General features: G+C 55.6%; 1 protein-coding gene across 12 annotated transcripts in view; it reads left to right on the top strand.

The window, feature by feature from the left end:
- Positions 1-13,916, top strand: part of PRDM2 (PR/SET domain 2) — a 127,065-nt gene extending 113,149 nt beyond the window's left edge. For 10 of the 12 annotated variants that reach the window (XM_070602839.1, XM_070602930.1, XM_070602904.1 and 7 more), the window contains 2 exons: positions 6,999-7,142; positions 12,106-13,916. In XM_070602839.1, the coding sequence (XP_070458940.1) occupies positions 6,999-7,119 (121 nt within the window). In that variant the 3' untranslated portion in view covers positions 7,120-7,142; positions 12,106-13,916. The remainder of the gene's footprint in view (positions 1-6,998; positions 7,143-12,105) is intronic. The other 2 variants (XM_070602870.1, XM_070602861.1) reach the window with 1 other exon arrangement.
- The last annotated feature ends 4,842 nt before the right edge of the window (positions 13,917-18,758 follow it).

Below are 18,758 nucleotides of genomic sequence, written 5' to 3'. Positions count from 1 at the left end.
CCTCCCTGCTCCCCGTGATGGAGTTCTCTGGACCCTGCCCCGGTTTCTGTCCTCCCTGCCTCTAGAACTCGCTTCTTTCGTGCGTTTGTCTCTGCCATGTCCTGGAAGCTGCTGGCCTCTAGGAGGTTCGGTGTGGTGGTCCGCTGGTTTTCAGTCCATCTCCTTGACCCTCGGGCAGCGGGGGACACTGTCAATCCTCCTTATTCCTTGAAATATTGCCGCCAGTGACACCACCATCTTTCTCACATCACTGGTTGCTCCTCAGCATCCCGTCCTCCTGCAGCCCCTGGACTCCTCCCCTCGGTCGCCCCTCCCCTTAGTGAGCCCGTCCTGTCCACCTAGACGCTGCCCCATCCCAAAGTCATGGGGGTCGCGTTTCCGCCACCCGCTTGGCTTCTCCCTCAAATGTAATCCTCGCAAAACTGACCTCCCCACGCGGCCTCCTTCTCCTGCCGTCTTCCCACCACGGTTAAACGGACACCGTCCCACCCTGGAGTCCGGCTAGACTCCAGTCTCTTTCTCAGCCCCCTGCCCCAGCCCCAGCATCCAGTTAGTTCATCAGCAAACCCTGTCCCCACCACTTCCGAAATGTATCCAGAATCCAGCCACTTCTCACTACTCGCCTCCTCAGCTGGCCCCAAGGTCCAGGCTGCCATCATCTCTCGCCTACATGATGGCAGTCGCCTCCTGACTGGTCTCCCCTATTCCATTCTTGTCATCCTACAGTCTGTGCCCAACACAGTGGCTACATCAGGCCATGTCACTCCTCTGCCCGGAAGGACAGCCTGACTCCCACCTGGCTCAGGGCCCTACAAGACCCTCCCCTCTGCCCCGCCTTGCTTCTCTGCTATCCCAAGCAAGTGTCAGCTCAGGGCCTTTGCACATGCTGTTCACGCCGCCTACAACACTCAAGGCCCAGGTCTCCCAGTGGATCCGTGACCCAGCTCCTTGGGATCAGCTCACACGTTTCTGTGAAGTCTTCCTCTTCCACCCTGCCACCCCGCCCACCCCCACTGCACGTCCGAGCTCTCTCCTCGACTTCGTTTCTCGCCATAGTGATCGCTGCCATTTGACATGCCTCTTCCTCATTCATCCACTTTCTCTCTCTACTGGGACATGGCCTGGGACCCTCTTGTTCTCCATTGTGTCTTCAGGGCTCACACCATGCTGAGCGATGTTACTGCTCATCCAGGGGCCGAGACCGACAGCTGTGACAGGGCCTAGATGAAGATCTCAGGAGGTGGGGGCGGGTGGGCATGGCCTTCCCAGATGGCAGGGAATTGGGAACAGTCCCCATCCCGTCACATCCGTCACCTGTGGGCCCATGTGTGTGTCTGTCCTGTCTGACCAGTGACCGCGGTTTCTCCTGTTAAGCTCTTTGGGGCACAGCGGAGAGGCCCGGCATCGTCTATCTTCGTTGGCTTTGGATTTCCCTGAGAATTGCCTCTTCATGTCATTAAATTATCTGTTCAATGATTGGATAGGCTTTGCCCATTTTTATTTAGTTTTTGTTGTTGTTACTTCAATGCATCTCCCTGGCCCCCGCGTCCCTTGTCCCTGGACGTCACCTTCTCCCCAACTCCCCAAAGCCCGGTGAGGCTGGAGCTCCAGGAACACCAGTTGGGGTGAGGGAGCCTCCTTCCCCTGTGACTTGTTAGTCCGTGGAGATGCCCCAGGCAACACACCAACTGTTAGATCCTCCTGGGTCCTGCCTTGCTCTCTGCTGGGACCGTGGGCTGGACCCTTCCTCTCTCAGAATCCTTGTCTGTGTCCTTGTCTTCTCCCTGACCCCAGCCTTCCCTCCTGTTCTTTCCGTTTCATTTCTCATGTGTAGCTCAGTGTATCTGCATATCTCCTTTCCCAGAAACCAGTAGGAGCTAAATGAGAACGTGGCAGCCTGGGAGCCCGGAGGCCCGAGTCTCTGCCTCGCGCTGGCCTCAAACTCCCTCTGGAACTGAGCGTTTTTCCCCCTAGGCTCCACCAAGTCACACTCAGACTGCTCAAGGTCAAGAACTCTGTGTGTCTTACTCACCAAATCTTCCTCGGCAAAGCCCCTGGACGGTGGTGGACACACCGTTCAGCCAACAGATAGTGAATGGCTCCCTACCGTGCGTCAGGCACCTGTCTCGGTGCTGGGGGTATGTTGGGGACAAAAAGTGACATCCTGGTGGAGCTGGTAAACAAACAACCAAGCAGCTCCCGAGTGTGTTGGCGGTAAATAGAGTAAAGAAAGTCACTGGCCTGCAGGCCGGGAGTGTCGGGGAGGGCGTTGCGATCTCAGGTGGAGTGGGGAGGGGTGGGTCCTCAAGAAGCCAGCTCTTGGCAAGAACTTGGAGGGAGGGGTGAGCCCCGTGATGCCCTGTGGGGAGCCTTCCAGGCAGGGAACAGGACGTGTCGAGTCCCTGTGGCAGGACTGGACCAAGGAAATGTTAAGTGGCTGAATGACAGAATGGATGTGTCCCCAAGTGCCAGGAATAGAACAGCTCTGCCCTTTCGGTGCCTTCAGACCATTGAGGGATTCTGACAATTAAGAAATTACCATCCGGAGGAGATGATGCTGTGAGGCCACTGTCTATGAGCCCTTGCTGCGAGCCAGGTGTGCTGGACACATCCTCTCCGCTCATGCTTCCCCACCTGTGCAGACTGGGGCGAGACTGCGTGTGAGGCCCCGCTGTGCTCTAACCATCCGTGTGTTTTTGTTCCACTTAGGTGAAATGTCCAGAGCCCAAGAGTAGAGAGCTTTCTTCAGGTGGATGGACAACTCTGAGCAAAGTCTGTGTGGAGCACTGAGCAGGCCCCTCCCGGCCACAACACTATTTTATAAAAGTTAAACCATGTCGTATGAAAACCTTATAAAAGAAGTGCTATACTCGCCTGCCTGTTAGAAACAGCGGATGCTGAGCTTGTTCCGCCCTTTCTTGATGTCTTGGATTTAGTTACGAGCGTTAGCCGTTTTCCTGGGCTGTTAGGAGAGGTGTTCAAGGAGGAGGCCTCCTAAGTCCGCCCTCTAGCCCTGGCACTAAATGGGCGCAGGTTTCCTGATGTCTGAAAAAGCCTGTGCAGTGGGAGTATCGTGGGGTCTAGAGTCACTCATTTCTTCATTCATTAGATTTTGAGGGTCTGCTATTCACTCACTCAAAATTAGAAGTTTAGGCTACAGTGATGGGCAAACCCAGCCAGGTTCTGCAGTCATAGACCGCTGGTCTCCCGGGAAGCCCCGCATCCATCACACAGTCACACAGACAACATGAAGCCGCAGGGCTAGGGCAGAGAGGACATGGCCCAGGGCCACTTTGCCTCATACAGGTGGCCTGGAAGCATCTCCAGAGCAGTGGTTCCCTACTTGGTCCCACGTGGGACTCACTGGGGAGCTTGAAACACTGATGTCCAATGCCACCTGCAGCAGTTCTGATGTCGCAGGTCTGGCATGCAGCCCGGGCTGCCCCAGGTGATTCTAATGAGTAGCCAGGGCTGAAGGCCCCCTGGCCAGAGGGCTCTGTGTGGATGTGCTGGAAGAAGCCCCGTGTCGCTGGGGTAACCAGGGCTGAAGGAAGTGAGATGAGCTGGGAGGTCAGTGGGGCTGGACTATCTGTGTAAAGAACGTGGTGCCCATCGGGGGGCCCGGAATTGACAGTTGCAGTGGGGTGTGTCATGACCCAATTACCTTGGGAAGGGAGGGTCACTCCTCAGTCGAACAGATGGGAGGGGTGCCAGCGTGGCAGTGAGGAAGCCAGTGAGGAGGGGCTCTCGCAGGAGACCAGGCTCGGGGGAAGCGGGGGGTGGAAGAGAGGGAGGGAGGCCCGGCCTGGCTCCTGCCCCGACGCTCCACGCCGTCACCCCACTGGAAGATCCCACGGTGCTGACCTCTTCTCGGAAGGCAGCGGGCTCTCCCGGCCGCGTCCCCCAGCTCTTCCCAGCCCTGCTCTGCATCGGCAGGCCGGCGGGGGCGTCCCCACTTCACAGATGAGGAAACAGAGGCTCCGAGGCCGGGAGGCAGGGAGAGCCTGGGTCTCACAGCCAGCGAGTATGAGGAGGGGAACTCGCCCCTGGTCTCTGACGGCCGTGCTGCCACATGGCTTCTCCTAGGATTCCTTTCTTCCCTTAGCAGAGCCGCCCTCTCCCCCAACTACCACCGTCCAAACACAGGGCTCGTAGAGAGTGGAGTGCCGGTCAGAGCAGCGCCGAGAGCTGTGCCGAGAGCTGTCTCTAAACTTAATTATCACAATAACCCTCTGAAATTACTGTTCCCATTTTTCCGATGGTGAAACTGGAGCTCAGAGAGGTCCATGGCTTGCTGAGGTCACACAGCTAGCAAGTGGGCACCAAGAATCATGAGGTCTCTGCGCGTTCACCACCACCAAGCTGGGGACTGAGAACTGTCTGGTTCTGGGGATGCTCGGCACTTAGCATCACGGCCCCAGATAGCCACTGGGCCCTCCGGGGTCCTTTGACCAGAGAAAGGGTTTCAGGATCAGGAAGGAGACTGTCCTGCTGGCCAACACTGCCCTGGTCCTGACGGGAAACAGGTGGTGACCTGGTGGCCCATGGATCCTGGCCTAGGCTCTGCTCCCCTAGGAAAGTCTCCACATCTGTCTGAGCCTCAGTTTCCTCATCCGTGAAATGGGTATAAAAGCGCTCGGTCTTCCTACCTCCTGAGTGGCTGGGAGAGTCCAGAGATAACCGCTGAGAAAGGCCCTGGGGACCACAGGGCCATGTGCCTGTCGCTCCATTGGGATGTTACGCTCCATTGGGCCAGGCAGGGTGCTGGGATGGTGGGAGGGACCTGTCCTCGCTGGCTTTGCCCTTGGCCATAAGTGCTCCCCGCAGGTGGATGCCCAGAGCCAGGAGAAAGCACGCCCCCTAGTGGAAACGGCTGTGGTTGCTGCGGCCTCAGAAGCCTGAGTGGAACAGAAGGGAAGGGAGCAGGGAAAGGCCGGCAGCTGGAGAGGCTGCAAGGCTAGGGGCTGTTCTCCCCGTTTGATTGATTTGGGTTTTGAGTGTTTAATAGATGAGTGATGAGGGTAACAGACAGAGGAAGAAGCTGGATATCGATGGCGCAGGGCCTGAGCGTCTCCAGAGCTGCTGCTCGTCCTGTATACCCCGCTGGAGACATTTCCCCAGAGGGGACATGGGGGGGAGACCCGTGATGTGCCAGGACCATCCCTTATTCCCCAACAGGACAAGGGTGTGCAAGTTGTCCCTGTTTCCAGGCTGCCTCACAGCTGGTTGCCAACTCACGGTTGGGACAGCTGGCCCACGGGCTGAGCTCACACCGGGGTGCCAGCCAGCCCATAGAGCCCACACAGGCCGCTTTGGGGGCCTTATAATCCCTGCAGCCTTGGTGGACCATGTGGGCACAGGCTTACCGCTGAGTGCCGGGTCTCGGTCTTCTGCCTTGAACATTGCTCAGGTGGTGGAAAGAGCTGACCATGGGCCTGGATCACACAGTGTGGGGGAGAAATTCAAATGCGGCGGCCTGAGCCTGGATGGGGAGCCAGGCCCTCGCTGGTCTGTTTCAACGTCTGTCTGTTCATGCGTTCACTTATTTCATTTATTTTCATAAGCACGTACTGAGAGCTACCTTGTCAACTTTGGCACTGCGAACACTTTGGGCTGGGTTGCCCTTTGCTGTGGGGATCGTCCGGTGTGTTGTAAGATGTTTCACAGCATCCCTGGTCCCACCCACTAGATGCCAGTAGTAACATCCCTCCCCTCAGAGGTGACAGCCAAAAATGTCTCCAGACATTGCCAAATGTGAGCCCGGGTTGAGAAGCACTGGTCTAAACCCTGGCGGTTCAGCTTCGAGACTGGCCCGGTCCCTGTCTCTTGCTCCCTCACACAGAGCTGGCTTCCTGGAGCACGGGAAGTTGTCGAAGTGTCCATCCTTCCCACTGTCCTGGTCATCGTGCCCACCCTACCCCGGCACCCCCACATCTCACCTCCCACCTCTCCTGACCAGAGGGCCTGCTCACTTCTGTTCTTCTATCTAGAGAGGCAGACTTGGGATCAGGGACAAGTTACTGAACCTCCCTGTGCCTCTGTTTCCCCATCTGTAAAGCAGGGCGAATAGTATCCGCCTTGGTAGGTTGTCCATAGAGTAAGATATTGATACACGTGAAATACCTAACACAGTGCTGGGCACGTCATTAAGTGCCATCTGTGTTGTTCTTATTCGATAAATACTTATTTCTGTTGTGCTGGGCTGGGGACGCAGCAACGAACGAGACAAGGGCCCTGACCTGGGGCTCTCACAGCTCACGGGGGAGGCGGACCATTGTCCTGCCTTTGCCACTCAGCCTAACAGTGCTATGATGGGAAGGACGCGGGCGCTGGGGGCGCACAGGAGTTAGAGAAGAAACACTTCCTGGAGGAGGTGGCACCCCAGCCGAGGCCTGACAAACGAGCAGGAGTGAGCTGCTGAAGGAGGGGAGCAGTAACGTCTGGGTTACCCATCTTTAAAAAAACTTTGAAGCTTTTTCCTGAAAAAAATCCAATTTAATGGGCTGTAGTAGCAAATAGGGCCAAGCGGTGTCACAGGATTTCTGAGATCCCGGATGTGACAGTGCTTGGTGCAGCGAAGCCAGGATAGAGGGCCAGTGTGGAGCCAATGGTCTAGAGGGGACCGGGCCCTCCCTCCTGTCCCCACCCAAGGCGATGGATTAGTACTGGAACCCTCCCCAGGTGCTTTGGAGGGCAAAAGGGTAAAGCTGCACACGAGCGTTCATCCCCAGCTCGCCTCCTGCGGTCCGCAGGATGACCCCGCTGTGCGCAGGGTCTCCGAACCCAAATGCTGGGCAACATCTGCTGGCCCGTGGCCTCCAAGAGGAGGGGAGGTGGCAGACCGGGCTCAGTGGGGCTCACAGGGGTTGTTAAAGCTCGCGTCCTATTGGTCTCAAGGTGCCTGGAGAGGCAGGGCCCTCACTGGGCCTCCCAGGCGCCGTCCGGGTCAACCGGCCAGGCCCCTGGTGATGGCATGTGTTGTTCCTCTCCCCGCACAGCTACAGTCTCCGCCTGGCATCCCGGTGCCCTCCACCCGCCGCCCCCTACATCACCAGGCAGTGTAGGAATGTCAAGGCCGCGGCTGCAGCCCAGTTCCAGGGACCCCTCTTCAAAGAGTAGACGCTTCGCCTGCTCCCTGACAGGTACGAGAAGGCTGGAGCAGCTTCTGGCACCGTTTGGGTGGCTCTGGGCACTTCGGGGGGCTGGGCTTAGGTCTTGGGCGGGGCTGGGCGGAAGAGAAGGGGTGGGCATGATCGTTTGTACAGCCCCCTGTGTGCCAGCTGGGGCACTGGGCCTCCTGCAGGGAGGGTGGACCCTGCACCACCTGGGTTGAAATCCCAGCTCTGTCGCTTATTGGCTGTGGGACTCAACAAGTTTCTCAGTATCTCTGAGCCTCGGTTTCCACGTCTATAAGATGGGGATGACAGTAGTACCTACTTCCTAGGGTTGTGAGAATTACAAGTGTTAAATGGGTGCAAAGCACTTGGAACAGTGCCCAGCCCATAGGAAGCACTAGGTACGTATTAGCTGTGATTATTGGGATAATAATAATGGTAATAATACATAGCACTTAATCACGGCCTCCAGAGGCTTGAAGCCCAGAGAAGATTGTGGACGCCCTATTCCCACAGTGGATTTGAAAGTGAAAGGAATCCTAATCTGTAAAATATGAAACTTAGAATTCTGTTGAACCAGAAGCCTTTTTCCAGATTTTCTAATGGTAAAACCTGAGTTCATTCGTAGAAGCTGGACTTTCCATCTTGGGGGCTGGGCTTCCCTGTGGTGACACAGCATGCCTTCTCCCAGCATGTCCCCGAGACGGTGTGTCAGGCATGACCGGAGAACCCCATGCTCCTGTGCATTGGGGCACTGGTTAAAAACAGCCTAGGGTCCCGCTGCCAATTTACTGAACAAGCATGCTGGTGCACAGGGCCTGGGAATCTGTGTTAGCGGGTGGCTCCGTGATCTGGGCCACATGTAAGATTGGGGGTGCCTGTAGGGTCGTTTGGAATGAGAATGTGGTTGTTTAAGGCAAGAGCGGGCAGAATTCTGCAACTCTGGGGTCTTTTGTGTGGTACCTTCTCCACTGTCTGCCCTCCCACCCCCATCTCTCACTCGCTCCTCCCTTCCTTAGCCGTCGGAGCTTCTGGGCTTGCCCTTATTTCTCTAGGAACTGGGGAGGGGAATGAAATAAAACCCCCCCTTCCCAGAGTCTGTTGTCTGCAGCCGCAACTGAGCCCGCCCCTCGGGAACCCGCTCCTGAGAGGGGACGTGACCCGAGCTGGGAATGCTGTGGGGCCAAGTTGACATGGACGCTGAGGTGGCAGAACTGGAAGGGCTGGGAGGTCAGCCCTCCCCCTGTCCCATTTTACAGATGGAAAGAGTGGGCCCGGAGAGGAGAGGCTTGGCTAGAGTCTTCCGGAGAATGGGAGGCAGCACCAGGATGAGCACTTCCCAACTCTGAGTCCCACGCGTGTCCCGGGACCCTCCCTGTGGCAGCAGAGGGAGAGCCAGGCGCAACTGGGCTGATTCCTTCACAGACTGGGTGTTTCCTTGGGCCACCGTGGTCTCAGCGATGATGACGTCCACCCACGGCATTTGCCGAGCCTTGCTAACTGAAGCTCTCCCCTGGGGCCAGGGCACGACCCCACACAGGTGCATTCTTTTCCCTTATTTTCAAACCTGTGCAGCTTCCCCAGCTAGATGCTCAGATGACTACAGGCCCAACTCAGTCTGCATCTGCCACCCTCAGCTGGTATTCACTCGCCAACAGTGAATATGCCAAACTCAACAGTTTAATTTCTAAGGGACTGAAACTTGCTCCTTAAAGTCTTATTTAATTTTTTCTATTTTTCGAATTTGTATTGACAACAAGCATGTGCCACTTATAGAGGTAATTTTTTTAAATGACTTCAGACACGTCTTCCGTGTACTGTTTGTCCTAGTCTGCTGGGGCTGCCATGATAAAATGGCACAGACCAGGGTCTTAGACAACAGACACTGATTTCTCGCAGATCTGGAGGCTGGAAGTCTGAGGTCAGGCTGCCAGGCGGCGTCCTGGTGAGGGCTCTCGTCCCGGCCTGCCGACAGCCCCTTTCTCACCGTGGCCTTGGTGGTGAAGAGAGAAAGCTCTGGTGTCTCTTCTTACAAGAGCACTGATCCACTTGTGAGGGCCCCACCCCCAAATACCATCACACTGGGGCTCACGGCTACCCTATGTGAATTTTGGGGGAACACAACTTAGTCGATTGCACTGTTTAACACAGTTCCAGAATGATCTTTAAAAATACCATGGCACTGGATTTTAGCATGAGAAGGGATGTGTAGGTCCACGCCCTCACTTTACAGAGAGGGGACTGAGGCACGGGGCGGGCGAGTGGCAGACGTGGGAGCAGAACTGGCATCTCTGACTCCTGCAGTGGACAATGGACTTTACGTGGGCTGTGTCTGTCCCCGCAACCATATGCAAACTGTGCATGAGGACAAGGTTTGTTCTGAGAAAAGGATGGCATCCTCAGAGCACCAGGACCCGTGACTGCCCCTCACCCCGCTGTCCCACTGGCTCAGAGGCTCTGTGACCAGGCCGTGCGAACCGGCTGTTCTCCGGCATCTGCCTTCTGCCGTCCTGGGCTGCGTCTCCCTTTTCTGTGCTCTCACGGTGTCTCAGGCAAAACCCAGAGCTTTCTGTTCACTCTTACAGATAGGGAAGGGCCACACTGCCTAGTCCAGCGCGAAGCTTCCACTGCACGTCCTATTTCACCTCTGTCTCTGTCCAATCCTCAGGCCAGCTGGACTCGTGCCTGAGGGTCTGAGATGGGGGTCCAGCGGAGGGACTGGACCTCTCACTTGTCTGGCTGCCACCGTGATCCTCCTCTGGGCTGTCGCTGCTCCTCTGGCTAAGACCTCTCACAGGGTCCCGGAGTGGGCTGGGTGGAAGGCCACCCTGATAAGAGAGCTCCCCTCTGGCGCAGCCTCTCCCGACCTCCCCTCAGCTCCAGCCCCAGGTGTCCAGCCCACAGCCCCTGCTGTTGGGCCCCTCCCTGGAGGGCGGCCTCTCTGGTGGGACCTGGCAAGGTGGCTTCTTTCGTGGATCCTGCTCCACGACCTACAGGAAACTCACACAATGGCCACGCCAGATGAGGGGTGCAGGCCGCTCCATGCTGGCCGTGTCTCTGCGTCCGTTCCTCCCTCTGCTGGGGCTCCGCCAGGCGTGGGCACATGCAGGCCGCCACTGGGAAGGGAGGCTGCCTGTCCTGAAGGCGCCCTGCTCCACCGCAAGCAGCTCTCTTTCCAGCCTCATCAGAGGTTTGGGGGGATTGGAATTGATGTCGTGTAGTGGTTAGTGCGCATTTTCTGGAGTTGAATCCTGTCTCCAGTAACCCTGGCAGCTACTTCACGTCTCTGTGTTTCAATTCACCCATCTGTAAAACGGGTTAATAATGATAATATCCCTCTCCTGGGTATCTTGTAGGGATTGCGTAGGCCAGTTCATGAAAACACTTAGGAAAGTGCCTGGCGTATAGTCAGCCTTCTATAAATCTGCACCGCTATTATCATTCTTCTCACTGAGTTTGTACAGCGTCATTAGTAGGAGCGGGAATAGTAACGATGACCAGGTCCTCTGGGTGAGAGAACTGAACCCCTGAACCTAGCCCAGCACAGCTCCAGGCTCGTATGCGACCCCCCAAAGCACACAGTGTGAAGCACTCACCGTGTGCCTGGCTCTGTGCCAGGGGCTGGGACCAGGTCTCCATGGAGGAAGCCCGAGGGCTGAGCCACAGGCTCGTACCAGGAAGCAGGCGCCGGCTCTAAGCAGGCCTGACTGGGCTCCGGGCCCACCCCCGCCCCTCAGCGTCAGCCTGGCCTTAGGAAAGTTACTTCTCTGGGGCCGGCCCCATGCCGAGTGGCTAAGTCCGTGCGCTCCACTTCCCCTCGGCCCAGGGTTTCCCCGGTTCAGATCCTGGGCACAGACGTGGCACCACTCGTCAGGCCATGCTGAGGCTGCATCCCACATGCCACAACCGGAGGGACCTACAGCTAGAATATATAACTATGTACTGGGGGGCTTTGGGGAGAAGAAGAAGAAGAAGAAAAAAAAAAGAAGATTGGCAACAGATGTTAGCTCAGGTGCCAATCTTATTTAAAAAAATGAATGAATAAATAATAAAATAAAAACAAATTAGACTTCAGGAGTTGAACCCAATCTCTCTCCCCTACTGCAAAACCCCATTGTAGTAGTTCTGCTGGATAAAGTCTTCAAGAAAAAAAAGTTACTTCTCCGTGCTGAGCCTCCGTTTCTTCCCCGCAGAACGGGGGTCTGTGTCACCTGCCCTGGGGGGTCGTGAGCACTAGAATGGCGGTCAGTGATAGCGTAACTACTTGGAACCTGCTTGGCAGTGTCGACTGAAGCTGAACACACGCACACCCCGGGACCGAGTGATGACGCCCCAGGGAGACCCTCATCGGAAGTGTGTGCACCAGAGCACACCTGCGAGAGCGTTCGTGTTACACATGCACACCCACCACCCAGGGTTTCTACGTGGCGGGAATATGGGCACGTGTGCACCGTCCGTGTCCCCTAGACGTTTATGAGAACGTCCCAGCAGCGTTACTCATGGTGGCCCCGGACTGGACCTAATCACTTGTGCCCTGGCAGCAGACCAGGCGGATGCAGGGCGCGACCCTCCCGTGGACGCCGGCACAGCAAGCAGATGCCGAGAGCTAACAGCCCCCGCTCGGGAGGGACGGCTCACACACGTTAGGCCGAAGAAGCCAGTGCAGGAGGCTATGTGCTGACCGGCTCATTGATTTAAGTTAAAGAGCGAGTAGAGGGCAGGATGGTGGTTATTCTGGGGCTGAGGGTTGTCCTAAAAGGGCGTGGGTCGGGGCTAACGGAGGTCGGCCGTGTTCCGTTTCCTGATCTGGGTGCTGGTCACACAGGGGTGTTCACTGTGAAGATCCACCAGCCTGTGCTGCTTTCTGTGTGTGTGGCATACTCAATAAATCGTTTAATTAGAAAAATGAAGTGGGATAATGCCTGAACAGCCCACAGTGGGCCCCGAGTGTGCGGCAACTGTTACTATTTTTCTTTTCTTTTCTCCTCAGCACCTGAAGTGACCTGGAATCAGTGAAGCCAAAGGGACGAGCCTTCTACCCTGCAGGGAGGACCGACCTTCCCAGTCGTACGAGCCTGCGAGAGCGTGTGCGTGTGCGTGTGCGTGCGGCCTTCAGACGGGGTCCGAGCCCCAGGCAGGCAGGAAGGCAGCGGACTCGGCAGGGATGACACGTGGGTGCAGCCCCCAGACCGCGTCCTGCAGCGCAGCCTTCCTGTTGGGTGGGGCCTCTCCTACTATGCAATTTTTCAAGAGCTCCTTGATCCTGCTTTTTGCTTCTCGAGTTGTCTTCTGCCGTGACGGGGACTTCGGTCTGGCCCAGGGTCGGCCCCAGCCCTGTCCAAGGAAGGCCTTCAGGCGGAGGCCAAGTTCCCCTTCCACGCCCCCACCCCCACCCTCCCTCGCCCCCCCATCTCTGGGAATCAATACGTGTGGGCACGTTGGAGCCTCGCTGACTGGCCCTCTGGCCCCTTCTTTGCCCGAGCCACCTGAGCTGCTGGCTCTCGGGTTCTTTCCAGATTTGAAATTCCAGTCAGTCCATGTGCACCTGGGAGAAGGCCCTCGTCCCATTGATAGATCGGCTCCTCCCGTGAGAGCGGCAGGGAGGGGATGCGTGTAGGGGCAGAGGGAGGTCTCCCATGTGCTTTGCCTCACTTGCCGGGACCATCAACACCGTTAGCGTCTGAGCTTCTCAATTAGCTGAAAAGGGAAACAAACAAACAAAAATTGGGCAATGAAAAATAAGTTGGAGGATTGAAAAGCAAGGGGGGAAGAAAGAGATTTCCAGAGGCCATCGGTCGCCTGCCAGGGAATGAGGGCGTCGGGTCCTGCCCGCTGGGGGCACAGCCCACGTCTCGGAGAAACGGGTGAGCTGAGCTAGGCGTCCGACTCAGTTCAGTGAGGGCCTTGGGTTTTGTGCCTTTGGGGCAGACCCCAGACTAGGATGTCGGAGGCCACTCTGGCGCTGTTTTCTCAGCTCCATTTCCAATAGTGATAGATTAAGCCCAAAGTGGAACTTTGAAGAGGACCAGTGGTCACACGAAAAAGGGACTTTTTTTCAGGGCTACTACGGTTGGTCTTACAACTCTGTAAATATGTACGTAGACACTTTTAAAGGCACGTATTTATGTCCCTGACTGTAAATGCCCCATTTTTAAAGTTTTATAACTTGTGTTATTTAATTACCCAGTCGACTGGCTGCAGCGTGGGGTCTGGTCGTGGTCCGGGAGCTCCTCACATGGGCAGAACGATGCCGCTCGTTGGCCCACGTCGCAGTCTCCCTATTTCCCACTCAGCTAAAAACCGTTGTTTGTTTGAAATTTTTGTAAACTGGAATCCTTTTGCCCACTCCTAAAATTAGCCCTCACAAGCATGAAGAACTGTGGCTGTCCCTTACCCTAACGATGTGATTTTGTCCCATAAACGTTGACGCTCACGAACTGTACCCCAGCGTCTCAGTCCTCGAGGGTTTCCCCCTTTTAGCAGCGAGGAAGGCTCACAAACCTATAGCTTTCAAAGTCACCTTCAGCCAATGGCAAATTCTGGAAAATGTCGTGGGGGACCTGGGGACACTCGTTTCTGGCACGCACAAATGTGCTGGTCAGCCTGCAACACCCTCAGACCAGCAGGAGAGTTGCCACGAGTGTTTCCATCCTGAAAGGGGAGGGCGGTTCTTAAAGAGTGGTGTTTCCTGGTCAGTGATGGTTCTCGCGCGTGCATTTGGATCACAGAAGAGGATGGTTCTGTATCTGCCACGTGAAGAAAATTAACAATAAACGTGTGAAGCGCGATTGTAAGGAACAAGCGTGGAGTGATGGTTCTGGCTTCTGTGTTTTGTGTATTCCGTTTTGGTGGTTTCTGTGTCGGTGGGGTGGGAGGGGGGTGGGAGTGGGCTGGCGGGGGGGGGGGGGGCCCTGAAAGCTCCATTCCAAATTCCAACAGGGAGAAGCGGAAGGTTTTGAGGAAGCTTACGGTGCAATTATCCAGCCTGCTGACCAAGCTTACTGCCTTCAGTCCCTCTCCCACCCACCAGCCAGTGAGTTAGGCCGTTTCATTTAGAAAGGCCTCCTATGATTGCAAATGTCTTCTTAAACAGGCGTATTGAGATCTAATTCACATACCGCACCATTTACCCCTTTAAGTGTACAAATCAATGGTTTTCCCTATATTTACAGGTGGGCAACCATCACCACAATCAATTTTAGAACATTTTCATTCACTCCAAGAAGAAGCCCCCATCCTAGCAGTCACTTCCCATTTCTCCCTGAGCCCCCAGCCCTAAGCAAGCACAAGGCTACTTTCTGTCCCTACAGATTTACCTATTCTGGACATTTCCTGTAGATGGAGTCATGCAATATGTGGTCTTTTGTGTCTGGCTCCTTCACTTCACAGAATGTTTTCAAGGTTCATCCAGGTTGTAGTGTGAATCAGTACTTCATTCCTTTCTAGGGCCAAATAGCCCATTGTCTGGACACGCCATCTTTCATTTATCCATTCTGCAGTTGATGGACTTTTGGGTTGTTTCCACTTTTTGGCCATTAAGAATAATGCCGCTATGAACGTTCCTCTGGAAGTTTTTGCGTAGACATAGATTTTTGGGGTATATCGCTAGGAAAGAATTGGTGGGTCATATAGTAACTGTATATTTCCCATTTCAAGGGACTGCCAAACTATTTTTCAAAGTGGCTACACTATTGTACCTTCTCACCAGCAATATATGAGGATTCTGATTTCTCCACATTCTCCCTAGCACTTGTTATTGTCTTTTTAATTTTAGCCATCCTAGTGGGTGTGAATGCAAATCAGTTCTTTGAAGGGCTAACCATCCATCTGATGACACATCCTGGCAGAGTTAGATACCAGGGCCGCACGCAAGAGGGTGGGCATGAGAACAGGTGAATTTTGATGGGAGGTGAGAGACCCATTTTCTTGGATTTGGGGTGGTAGATCTAGGAGGCCCCAAAATGGTCTTTGCCCCCATCCAAATCTTGCAGAGAGGTAGAAGGAAGAGCCCAAAGTTCTGTCTTCTCACTTAAACGCTTTCTCTAAAAAGAAGACGTGATGTAGTCAGAGTTCTCTAAAGAAACAGAACCAATAGGAGATATATCTATTTTTTTATTATGAGAACTGGCTGGACGGCAGAAGAGATGAGATGAGCCAGCTCCATGGGGAGGGGAGGCGGTGGGAAGGGGCAAATTCCTCCTTCTCTGCCTTTTGTTTCCTTTAGGCCCTCAACAGATCCCATGCCGCCCACCCCGTTCAAATGCTAATCTCACCCGGAAACACACTCACAGGCGCACCCAGAAACAATGTGTAATCAGGGCACCCCGTGGCCAATCAAGCTGACCCCAAATTAACCCTCCCACGTGACTTTCCAGTCTTTGGAGCAAACCTGTCTGGGAAGCAAACACAGCAGAACCTCCTAATGAGGCAACATCCGTGGATCCAGCTCATCAGCCTTGGCAGACCTCCGGTCTGGGCACGCAGAGGTGAATTTCACACAGGCCTGCCTGTGGAGGGACTCACAGTGGGGGAGGCAGAAGAGTAGATGGAGGAGAAAGCAGACCATTTGGGAAATGTAAGAGGCTGGAGCAGAGGTCAACCTTGGGTCCTTGAGAGCATAGAGGTGGGACCCCTCATCCAGCCTGGGCCTTAGGGAGGGCTTCCTGGAAGAGGAGGGAACACAGAGGACGCTTGCAGACCCTGATCGGTCTCCTCCCCTGATCTCCATGTTGGGCCTTAGAAGATTCACGAAGTTTTCTTAGTTACTGCAAGTAGCCTGGAATTAAAATGAAAATGAGAGGGTGCATCAGTGGACTGCTTTTCGGCTCCATCAGGTGCTCTCACACATATTCCATCTCATGCTTCCAATAAGCCCTAGGGGGCGGGCAGGTCTCATGTCTCTTCTACCAGATGGAGCCCCAACAGTCGATGACTCACCCAGGTTCCACCTGTTCAACGTCAGGAGGGACCAGAGCCCACCTCCGACTCCAAGGCCAGGGCTGCTTTTCCACAGGCACCAGTGCCTGAGCGCTGTGACAGGCCAGATGGTCCCTGCATATTCCCTCTCGTCTCAAAACAACTCAACAGCATGAGTACCTCCATGGCCACTTCACAGATGAAGAAACTGAGGCTCAGACACATTAAGCAATTTGTCCAGGGTCACACAGCTGGCAGAGGTGGGTCAGAAAGTGGACTCAAGACTTTCAGGCCCAAAGTTCCTTATTTCCTCCTCACCCATCCCGACCCCTCGCCGTGCCATCTATTGCCACCATATTGTTTCCTCCAGCTCTCAAGCCACCTGCAGGTGGAAACATTACAACCAAAGTCAGTCCCCAACACCCCAGCACAAGGCAATCTGTTGCTAGACTTTGCTCCACCCCAGATGCGTGGCCGTATGAGAAGTGTAAGTTTAAAAGTTTAAAAGTTCCGGGTCAGGAGTCACTGGGACTGTGTTAAATTTCAGCTCTGCTCCTTATTGGCCATGTGACCTTGAGCTGGTCACCGACCTCAGCTCGGTTCCTTGTATGTCCAAGGGTATGATCACTGTCCCCATCTTCCTACCTCTGGTGAGGAGAGAAGTCAGCTACCGCTGTGTCTCCTGAGGGGAGGTCCACTCACCCGCCCCGAGTCACGTGGCTGGTGGTTAAAGGCGGATTCATGGCCTCCACCCCCACGTCCGCCAGGTGGAGATCCCTGGAGCTGGGTCTGGGCCACCAGCGTTGTCGACAAGCTCTGCACGTCCCGCCAAGCTGAAAGCCCACTGAGGTCGAGGACCATGGCTATAGTGACCACTGAAATCAGCCTTCCGGGCCTGGGCCGACCCTGAACCACAGGCACCACGGGGGCTGGAGGCTGCTTTAGCCGCATCTCTGGTGGTTTTTCTGTGCATCAGGCTGTGCCTGGCACTTGGTCACGGCTAGGGGAGGGGAGACGGGCTCCAGAAACGCACAGCCTCCAGGGGTGAGCAGATCCTGTTAAACCTGGCCACCTGCGTCCGGTGGACCCAAGAGGAGGGCGGTGCTGGCTGCAGGGATCAGGGAACGGAGTGGCACATGGAACGAGAGCCGGCTCGAATTCCTGGGACAAGTGAGAGCCCAGTGGGGACCGTGGTGGAGACACTAGGACTTGGACGAGGTCTGAGGGGAAGCAGACACCGCTGAGCCCCAGGCCTGGGTGAGGTCCACTCCGATCCAGGGCCCCGTGTGCACTGCACACCAAACCCAAGAGCAGCGTGCCTGGGGGTCGGCGCATCTTCCTGGGCACCTCGGTGGGAGCCAGCAAGGGGGACCCACAGCTCCCCTGAGGCTGTGATGCTGACAGTCACCAGCAGATGGGGGTCCTCCCTCACGCCAAGGCTCCAGGGCCCGTGAGCCAGCCAGGTGCTCCTGGTTAAGGCTGATTGAGGTCAAAAGGAGCCTTGAGGCCACAGAGCCACTTGGCTGAGGGGGTGGAAAGCAGGTTCCCGAGCTCCCTGCCCTGAAGAGAGAGGCTTGCTTCACCGCCCCCCACCCTCGCGCCTCAGGTGTGAGATGAAGGAAGAGATACAGTGGTCTGGGGCAGGGTGTTCGGCTCCCTCTGACCCTGTACGCCCTGAGGGCAGAAGTCCACTGGGCCAGGAGACTGGAAGCTTCAGAAGCCCCAGCAGCTTTGCCTTGCCACGGTTCAGCTGAGAGGATGAGCTGCTGACCCCAGCCAGTGGAGCCTGTGCTCCAAGAGGCCGACCTGGCCCAGGACCCGTCCCGTCTTTACAACAGGCTGGAGGGGCGGGCATGAAGCGCCCAGTCCAGTAGGAAATGGAGCCTGCAGCCTGTCCCTGGTGGATGGAGTGCAAGGTAAGTTTCTCTCTTCTTCTCCTGATCTGCCCTCCTAGTCCTGCAGCGGGTCAGAGAACAAGCAGGTTTGCTGGCAGGATGAGGCTGGGGAGGGTCACTCCTGGTTATATGACTTCCGGTCAGCTCCCTTCCATGCAGGGCCTGGGGAAGGGGCCGGGGCCATTGAAAGTCAGCACTTACATGATTCCAAGAGTGACAGTCTCAAAGTTTGTACCTGAAACTTGCCTTATGTATCGCCTCCTAGCCCTGGTCCTAGTAGCCTGTGATGCTGTGTGCACATCTCTGAATCAATCATGTCACTAAAAACACTCCAAGGACATCCCATGCACTTAGCATAAAATCCAGCTCCTTTTTCTGGTTTAGAAGCCCCTCCGGCCCCAGCCTCACCTTGCACATCACCATCCTCCTTCCTGCCTTCTCTGTTCCAGCCAAAGCACTTGTCTTTCTGCTCCTGGACTATGTAAACTTTCTTCTGCCTCAGGGCCTTTGCATGAACTAATCCCTCTGCCTGCAATGACTTTCCCACCAAGAGTCACATGGCTCTCAGCTTAGGCGTTGTCTCCTCAGCATCCTTCTCTGACTACTCAAGCCTCAAGTGGCCTCCCATCCCCTGTCATTGACCTTGTTGATTTTATTCGCTACCTGAGATTTTCTAGTTTCTCAGCTTCTCTAGAAGCTGAGACCGTACCTGTCTATTCCCTTGCCGGCAGCTGCGGCCAGCACCCAGTAGGCACTCAGGATTCACCGTGGGGTGCATTGAGCGGCATCCCTGGGGAAATGTGACCTCGGGGGAGCCCTTGACGAATTGGGC

Source organism: Equus przewalskii, chromosome 2 (assembly GCF_037783145.1).
Source record: "Equus przewalskii isolate Varuska chromosome 2, EquPr2, whole genome shotgun sequence".
NCBI classification, from domain to species: Eukaryota; Metazoa; Chordata; class Mammalia; order Perissodactyla; family Equidae; genus Equus; species Equus przewalskii.
This window is presented reverse-complemented; position numbering and strand designations above follow the sequence as displayed.